General features: G+C 61.1%; 1 protein-coding gene across 2 annotated transcripts; it reads left to right on the top strand.

The window, feature by feature from the left end:
• The first annotated feature begins 359 nt into the window (after nucleotides 1-359).
• LOC113962924 (venom factor-like) lies at nucleotides 360-8,814 on the top strand. 2 transcript variants are annotated; one of them, XM_027673717.1, is made up of 10 exons: nucleotides 360-566; nucleotides 1,148-1,309; nucleotides 1,751-1,880; nucleotides 2,335-2,406; nucleotides 3,430-3,630; nucleotides 4,691-4,802; nucleotides 5,298-5,383; nucleotides 6,389-6,528; nucleotides 7,632-7,844; nucleotides 8,730-8,814. In XM_027673717.1, the coding sequence occupies exons 1-10, from the start codon at nucleotides 375-377 to the stop codon at nucleotides 8,802-8,804; spliced, it is 1,383 nt and encodes a 460-aa protein (XP_027529518.1). In that variant the 5' UTR covers nucleotides 360-374; the 3' UTR covers nucleotides 8,805-8,814. The 2 variants fall into 2 exon arrangements, with proteins under 2 accessions (XP_027529518.1, XP_027529517.1); XM_027673716.1 differs by having other exon boundaries at nucleotides 4,646-4,802.
• Nucleotides 8,815-8,947: the final 133 nt, after the last annotated feature.

Genomic DNA, 8,947 nt, shown 5'->3' with positions numbered 1-8,947 from the left:
CAATGACCATGACCAGGGTGACCAATGACCATGGCCAAGTTGACCAACGACCGTGGCCAAGGTGACCAGTGGCCATGGCCAAAGTGACCAATGACTATGGCCAGGGTGATGAATGACCATGGCCACCAGTGACCATGGTGACCAAGGACAATGGCCAAGTTGACCAACAACCATGGCCAAGTTGACCAACGACCATGGCCAAGGTGACCGATGACTGTGTCCAAGAGTGGTCACCAAGGGCCAGCACAGCAGGATGGGGGTGACCAGGATGTCCTGGACCCCCGTGGTGGCCGAGGGTGGGCTGAGGGGTCACTTTGGTCACTCGCCGGCCAGGTGGCCACCACCAACCCCTCGTTCCTCACCCGCCCCAGATCATGAGCAAGGGGCGCATCGTCCGCGCCGGGCGGCAGCGCCATGAGGCCGGGCAGAGCCTGGTCACCATGAGCCTGCCCGTGACCCCCGAGCTCATCCCCTCCTTCCGCATCGTGGCCTATTACCACGTCCTGCCCGGAGAGATCGTGGCCGACTCCGTCTGGGTGGACGTCCAGGACACCTGCATGGGCACCGTGAGTGTCCCTCCCGGGCCCCAGAGGGGTGGGGAAGGGACCTTGGGGGCCTTGGAGGGGTCTTAGGGGGGGCTTGGGGGGGCCTTGGGGACCTTGGGGGCGCCTTGGGGGGGCCTTGGGGTGGTGCTTGAGGGGCTTGAGGGGACGTTGAAGAGGTCGGAGGGTCTTTCTTGGAAGTGCTTGGGTGGCCCTTGGGGGGCTTGGGTGGTCCTTGGGGGGCTTGGGGGGGGCCTTTGGAAGGGCTTAAGTGGCCCTTGGGGGGTTTTGGGGGACTTTGAAGGGGTTCTAGGAATCTCATGAAGGTTTTTTGGGGTCTCCACCACCCTGCAGGATTGGGCGCTCCCCAAGGATCAGGTTCTGGGGGGTCTCATGAAGGGTTTTTGGGGTCTCCACCACCTCTGGGGTTGGGGTTTCCCCATGGATCAGGTTCTGGGGGTCTCCTGAAGGGTTTTTGGGGTCTCCGCCACCCCTGAGGTTGGGGTTCCCTACGGGGCAGGTTTGGGGTTCTCACAAAGGGTTTTTGGGGCCATCCCATGGCCATGACTGGGAGGTGACCTCCCCCGGCCCGTGTCCCCCCGCAGCTGGTGGTGAAGGCGGCGACGGAGGCCGACAAGCGGGTGCATCAGCCGGGGACCCCCATGAGGCTGCGCCTCGAGGGCGACCACCGGGCCCACGTGGGGCTGGTGGCTGTGGACAAGGGGGTCTTTGTGCTCAGCAAGAAGAACAAGCTCACCCAGGCCAGGGTGAGTGCCCAGGACCCCTCCCCGCTGTCCCTCCTGTCCCCACTGTCCCCGCTGTCCCTCCTGTCCCCACGGTCCCCACTGTCCCCACTGTCCCCCCTGTCCCCCCTGTCCCCGCTGTCCCTCCTGTCCCCACTGTCCCCACTGTCCCCACTGTCCCCCCTGTCCCTCCTGTCCCCGCTGTCCCTGCTGTCCCTGCTGTCCCCACTGTCCCCTGGTGGTGGCAGTGGCCATCCTGGTTGTCCCCTGGTGGTGGTCGTGGCCATCACGGGTGTCCCCTGTTGGTGGCAGTGGCTGTCCCTGCTGTCCCTGCTGTCCCCACTGTCCCCACTGTCCCCTGTTGGTGGCAGTGGCTGTCCCTGCTGTCCCTGCTGTCCCCACTGTCCCCACTGTCCCCTGGTGGTGGCAGTGGCCATCACAAATGTCCCCTGTTGGTGGTGGCAGGTTTGGGACACGGTGGAGCAGAGTGACATCGGCTGCACCGCGGGCAGCGGGAGGGACAACGTCGGGGTCTTCGCCGATGCCGGGCTCAGTTTGGTCACCAGCGTGAAGATCTCGACGCCACCGCGGTCGGGTAGGACGGGGGGGGACAGGGGACAACCTGGGGGACACTGCGGGGACAATGGAGGTGGCACCTGGGGGGTGGGGTGACACCGCAGGGGTCAGGGAGGTGACACTTGAGGGATCAGGGATGTGGCACCTCGGGGACATGGGAGGGGACACTTGAGGGATCAGGGAGGTGGTACCTCAGGGACATGGGAGGGGACAATTGAGGGATCAGGGAGGTGGCACCTTGGGGACATGGGAGGTGACAATTGAGGAATCAGGGAGGTGGCACCTCGGGGGTCGGGGAGGTGACACCTCAGGGACATGGGAGGGGACACTTGAGGGATCAGGGAGGTGGCACCTCGGGGATTGGGGAGGTGACCCTGAGCTTTGGGATGTGACAACTGACATCACGGGGCCACGACATCAGGGCACGTGTTGGGGACACTGCGGGGTCCTGACCCGTGTCCCCCTGTCCCCAGAGGTGCAGTGTCCCAAGGAGGCCTCGCGCAGGCGTCGCTCGCTGCCGCTCGTGCAGTACAAAGGCACCAAAGGTGGGTGGCACCAGGGGGGGACCCTTGTCCTGTGTCCTGTGCCCCTGGGGACACCAGAGTGTCCTGTGTCCCTGGGGGCCACCAGGACATCCCGTGCCCCAGTCAATGAAGGGGTCCCATGTCCGTGAGGGACACCAGGGTGTCCCGTGTCCCTGGTGACACCACAGTGTCCCCTGTCCCAAAGGCCACCATAGTGTCCCATGTCCCTGGTGACACCAAAGTGTCCCATGTCCCCAAGGGCCACCACAGTGTCCCACGTCCCTGGGGGTCACCAGAGTGTCCCCTGTCCCTGGGGGCCACCAGAACATCCCTTGTCCCAGTCAATGTGGGGGTCCCATGTCCCTGAGGGACACCAGGATGTCCCATGTCCCACGTCCCTGATGACACCAGACTATCCCACATCCCTGAGGAACCCCAGAGTGTCCCATGTCCCTGATGACACCAGGACTATCCCACATCCCTGAGGAATCCCAAAGTGTCCCACATCCCTGAGGAACCCCAGACTATCCCATGTCCCTGATGACACCAGACTATCCCACATCCCTGATGGCACCAGACTATCCCACATCCCTGAGGAATCCCAAAGTGTTCCACATCCCTGAGGAACCCCAAAGTGTCCCACGTCCCTGAGGAACCCCAAAGTGTCCCACGTCCCTGAGAAACCCCAGACTATCCCACGTCCCTGATGGCACCAGACTATCTCACATCCCTGAGGAACCCCAGAGTGTCCCACGTCCGCAATGAATCCCAAAGTGTCCCATGACCCTGAGGAACCCCAGAGTGTCCCACGTCCCTGAGGAACCCCAAAGTGTCCCATGACCCTGAGGAACCCCAAAGTGTCCTATGTCCCTGATGACATCAGGACTATCCCACGTCCCTGAGGAACCCCAGAGTGTCCCATGACCCTGATGGCACCAGACTATCCCACGTCCCTGAGGAACCCCAGAGTGTCCCACGCCCCCGAGGGCCCCCGGGGTGTCCCCCTCCCCACGCCGGGTGCCAGCGGCCGTGCCGGTGCCGCAGCATCCGAGTACCAGGACAAGGCTCTGCGTCGGTGCTGCGAGGACGGGATGCGGGAGATCCCGATGGATCACACCTGCGAGCAGAGGAGCTCCTACATCCAGGAGGGCGAGTCCTGCGTCCGCGCCTTCCTCGACTGCTGCAAGTACATCCAGGGCATCCGCCAGGAGAAGCGGCGCCAGAGCAAAGTCCAGCTGGCACGAAGCAAGTGATGGGACGGGACGGGGGGAAAGGGGGGAATGGGGGAGCCGTGGGAGGTCCTGGGGGGAAGGTGGGGAAGGTTGGGAGTTCCTTGGGTGTTCCTTGGGTGCTCCCTGGGGGAAGGTTGGGAGTCTCTTGGGTGTTCTTTGGGTGAAGGTTGGGTGTTCCTTGGGTGAAGATTTGGGAGTTCCTTGGATGCTCCTTGGGGGAAGATATGGGAGTTCCTTGGGTGTTCCTTGGGTGAAGGTTGGGTGTTCCTTGGGGGAACATTTGGGAGTTCCTTGGGTACTCCTTGGGGGAAGGTTGGGTGTTCCTTGGGTAAAGGTTGGGAGTTCCTTGGGTGTTCCTTGGGTGAAAATTTGGGAGTCTCTTGGGTGCTCCTTGGGGGAAGGTTGGGTGATCCTCAAGAAAAGCTTGAGTGAAGGTCAGGTGAACCTCAGGTGTTCCTTGGGTGAATTTTGGGTGAAGGTTGGGTGAATTTTGGATGAATTTTGGATAAATGTTGGGTGAATGTTGGAGGAATTTGGGGTGAATTTTGGGTTAATTTTGGATGAGTGTTGGGTGAATGTTGGTGAACATTGGGTGAATTTGGGATGAATTTTGGATGAATGTTGGTGAATTTTGGGTTAATTTTTGTGAATTTTGGGTGATTTTGGGATGAATGTTGGGTTACTTTTGGATTAATTTTGGGTGATTTTGGGATGAATTTTGGGTTACTTTTGGATGAATTTTGGTGAATGTTGGGTGAATGTTGGCAAATTTTGGGTTAATTTGGGATGAATTTTGGGTCACTTTTGGATGAATTTTAGTGAATGTTGGGTCAATTTGGGATGAAAGTTGGATGAATGTTGGGTTAGTTTTGGATGAGTGTTGGGTGAATGTTGGGTGAGTGTTGGGTTAATTTTGGGTGAATTCTGTGTGTCTTTTGGGTGACTTTGGGGTGACTTTGGGGTGAAGGTTAGGTGGGCAGCCCCGGGGGGTGCCTGGTCGGTGCTGGGGTGAGACTGGCTCCGCTCAGGGGTGGCCATGAGACCACGGACGAGAGGGATGCCCCCATCCCCAGGCGAGGAGGACGAGGTGTTCCTGAGCGACGACGACATCACCTCGCGGAGCCTCTTCCCCGAGAGTTGGCTGTGGCAGGTGGAGCAGCTGACGGAGGCCCCCAACGAGCTGGGGTGAGCCCTAACCCTGTCCCCCCACCCCCCGACCCCCGGGGCTCAACCTGGGGGTCACCTCCCCCTCCCTGAGCCCCCCAAATCCATGCCACAGTCACCCCTGACCCTCGGTGCTGCCTCAGGACCACCTTGGTCCACTCAGGGGTCATCCCAAACCCCCTGGTCTGTCTTGGGGACCAGCTGTGACCCCCCCAAATCCACACCGAGGTCACCCCTGACCCTTGGTGCTGCCTCAGGACCACCCTGATCCACTCAAGGGTCACCTCCGACCCCCTGGTGCTGCCTCAGGACCACCTCGGTCCACTCAAGGGTCATCCCAGACCCCCTGGTGCTGCCTCAGGACCACCTTGGTCCACCCAGGGCTCATCCCAAACCCCCTGCTCTGCCTTGGGGACCAGTTGTGACCCCCCAGTTCCACCCTGGGGGCTGGTGACGCCCCTCGGGGTGGGGTTGGGGTGGGTTGTGACCCCCCCTGGTCCCCCCTTCCCTTCCCAGGGTGTCGTCAAAGACTCTGCCCGTGTACCTGAAGGACTCCATCACCACCTGGGAGGTGCTGGCCGTCAGCCTCTCGCCCAACAAAGGTATGGCACCCAGGGGAGGGTGGCCCCGGGCACCAAAGGAACCCCCCCGACCCTTGGGAGTGGCTCCCTAAAGCCTGGGGGGTCTCCTTTGGATTTTGAGGGATCCCCGGACTCTCAGGGGGAGATCCTGCCCAGCTTGGTGACCATCCTTGGGGCTTGAGGGACCCCCTGAACCTGGGGAAGATTCCTTGGGACTGGTGGGATCCTAAACCTTGGGAGGACTCCTTGGGGCTTGAGGGGTCCCCTAAACCTTGGGAGGACTCCTCGGGTTTTGAAGGATCTCTTAAGCCTTGGGAAGACTCCTTTGGACTTGAGGGATCCCCAAAACTTTGGGAGAACTCCAAGACATTCAAGGGATCCCCGAAACCTTGGGAGGATTCCTTGGGACTGGTGGGATCCTAAGCCTTCAGAGGACTCCTCGGGGCTTGAGAGATCTCCTAAACCTTTGGAGGACTCCTCGGGTTTTGAGGGATGTGCTAAGCCTTGGGAGAAGTCCTTGGGCCTTGAGGGGTCTTCTAAACACTGGGAGAACTCCCCGGGACTTGAGGGATTCCCAAAACCTTGGGAGAACTCCAAGACATTCAAGGGATCCCCTAAACCTTGGGAGGACTCCCTGGGGCTCGAGGGATCCTCTAAACCTTGGGAAAACTCCCTGGGGCTTGAGGGAACTCCTAACCCTTGGGAGGACTCCTTGGGACTGGTGGGATCCTAAGCCTTGGGAGAACTCCTCGGGTTTTGAGGGATCTCCTAAACCTTGGGAGGACTCCTTGGGGCTCGAGGGGTCTTCTAAACATTGGGAAGACTCCTTGGGACTGGTGGGATCTCCTAACCCTTGGGAGGGACTCCTTGGGACTGGTGGGAACCCCTAAACCCCCGGGAGAACTCCGAGAGATCCGAGGCATCCCCTAAACCCCGGGGGTGGCTCCTGGGGGTTCTCAGGGTTCTCCGAAGGCCTCGGGGCCATCCCAGAAACCCCCCAATCCTGCCCTGCCCCCCCCCAACCAGGGCTGTGCGTGGCCGACCCCTACGAGATCACGGTGAGGAAGGATTTCTTCATCGACCTGCGCCTGCCCTACTCGGTGGTGAGGAACGAGCAGGTGGAGATCCGAGCCATCCTCTACAACTACTGGCTCCAGGAGATCACCGTGAGTGGGGACCCCAACCCCTGGAGGGGGAAAGGGGGGTTTGGGGGGGGTCTGTGGCCTCCTGGATCCCCCTGGAGAAGCTCCAGAGGAGGCCACGAGGATGAGGGTCCTTTCTAAATCGGGATATCCCGAGATTTTGGAGCTCAGGGAACGTTGGGACAAGGCTCTCGGGCACTTGATGGGGTTTTGGGGCGTCCTGGGCAGGGATTGGACTGGATGATCCCTGTGGGTTCCTTCTAAATGAGGATATTCCACGATTTTAGAGCTCAGGGAATGTTTGGGCAAAGCTCTTGGGCACTTGGTGGGATTTTTGGATCCTCAGGGGTCCCTTCTAAATCAGGATATCCCAAGATTTTAGAGCTCAGGGAATGTTTGGATGAGGCTCTCAGGCACTTTGGTAGGATTTTGGGGTGTCCTGGGCAGGGCCAGGAGTGGGACTGGATGATCCTCAGGAGTCCCTTCTAAATCAGGATATCCCAAAATTTTGGAGCTCAGGGAACGTTTGAATGAGGCTCTCAGGGCCATGGTTGGATTTTGGGATCCTTGGGGGTCCCTTCTAAATCAGGATATCCCGAGATTTTGGAGCTCAGGGAATGTTTGGATGAGGCTCTCAAGCACTTGGTGGGGTTTTGGGGCTGTCCTGGGCAGGATTGGACTGGATGATCCTCAGGGGTCCCTTCCGAACTAGGATATCCCAAGATTTTAGAGCTCAGGGAATGTTTGGATGAGGCTCTCAGGCGCTTGGTGGGATTTTGGGATCCTCGTGGTCCCAAACTCCCTGGGGCTCGAGGGATCCCCTAAACCCCTGTAGCATTCCAAGGGACTCAAGGGATCTCCTAAACCTTGAGAGAACTCCAAGACCTTCATGGGATCCCCTAAACCTTGGGAGAACTCCCTGGGGCTCGAGGGATCCCCAAATCAGGATATCCCAAGATTTTGGAGCTCAGGGAACATTTGGACGAGGCCCTCGGTCACTTGGTGGGTTTTTGGGGTGTCCTGGGTGGGGTCGGACCGAACGATCCTCGAGGGTCCCTTCCACCTCCAGGCATTCCGTGACCCTGTGCCCCCCCTGTGTCCCCCTGTGTCCCCCCTGTGCCCCCCAGGTGCGGGTGGAGCTGGTTCACAACCCCGCCCTGTGCGGCCCCTCCACGGCCAAGCAGCGCTTCCAGCAGATCCTGCGGATCAAGGCCGAGTCCTCCCGCACCGTGTCCTTCGTGCTCGTGCCCCTCCAGCTGGGGCAGCACGACGTCGAGGTCAAGGCGGCCGTCAGGGACCTGTTCGTGGGCGACGGCATCAAGAAGAAGCTGCGGGTGGTGGTGAGTGGCCCCTGGGTGGGGATGAGTGGCCCCTGGGTGGTCATGAGTGGCCCTCAGTGGTGAGTGGCCCCCAGGTGGTGGTGAGTGGCCCCGGGGTGGGGATGAGTGGCCCCAGGGTGGTCATGAGTGGCCCTCAGTGGTGAGTGGCCCTCGGGTGGGGGTGAGTGGCCCCGGGGTGGGGGTGAGTGGCCCCCGGGTGGTCGTGAGTGGCCCCAGGTGATGGTGAGTGGCCCCCGGTGGTGAGTGGCCCCTGGGTGGTGGTGAGTGGCCCCTGGGTGGTGGTGAGTGGTCCCAGGGTGGGGGTGAGTGGCCCCAGGGCGGTGGTGAGTGGCCCCCGGGGTGGTGGTGAGTGGCCCCCGGTGGTGAGTGGCCCCTGGGTGGTGGTGAGTGGCCCCGGGGTGGTGGTGAGTGGCCCCTCGGGTGTCCCCAAGCGCGGGAATGTCGCCACGGCCACCCCTGCCCCGGGGTTGGCAGCTGGGGGGGAGGATGGTCCTGCCGGGGCAGTGCCAGACCTTGGGAGGACTCCTTGGGGCTTGAGAGATCCCCTGAACCTTGGGAGAACTCCTTGGGTGTTGAGGAATCCCCTAAACCTTGGGAAGACTCCTTGGGGCTCGAAGGATCCCCTAAACCTTGGGAGAACTCCAAGACATTGAAGGGATCCCCACAACCTTGGGAGGACTCCTTGGGGCTCGAGGGACCCCCTAAACCTTGGGAGGTCTCTGAGGCATCTTGGGCGACAGGGGACACCCCCCAAACTGGTGTGTCACCCACCCTGGGGGTGCTGGCTTGTACTGGGACACCTTTCCTGGACAACCCGGAGGGGTTGGGAAGGGGGAGACCCCAAAACCAGCCCCACTGATGGTTTTTTGGATCTGCCCCGGGCAGCCCGAGGGGATGAGGCTGGAGAAGACGGTGAAGATCATCGAGTTGGACCCACAGAACAAGGGAGTCAGTGAGTGACTGGGGGGGCCCCGACCCCACAGGGGGGTCCCAACCAGGGAGGGACCCCCAGGACAACGGGCCGGACCCCTGTGGGGGTGGGACGTCCTGGGGGATGGAGGATGTGCCCCCAAGGGTGGGTTTGGGGCATCCTGGGGGACAAG

The sequence above is a fragment of the Neopelma chrysocephalum genome, unplaced genomic scaffold (genome assembly GCF_003984885.1).
Source record: "Neopelma chrysocephalum unplaced genomic scaffold, ASM398488v2 Primary Assembly neopelma1_185852, whole genome shotgun sequence".
NCBI classification, from domain to species: domain Eukaryota; kingdom Metazoa; phylum Chordata; class Aves; order Passeriformes; family Pipridae; genus Neopelma; species Neopelma chrysocephalum.
Note: the sequence above shows the minus strand (reverse complement) of the source record. Positions and strands in the feature narration are given on the sequence as shown.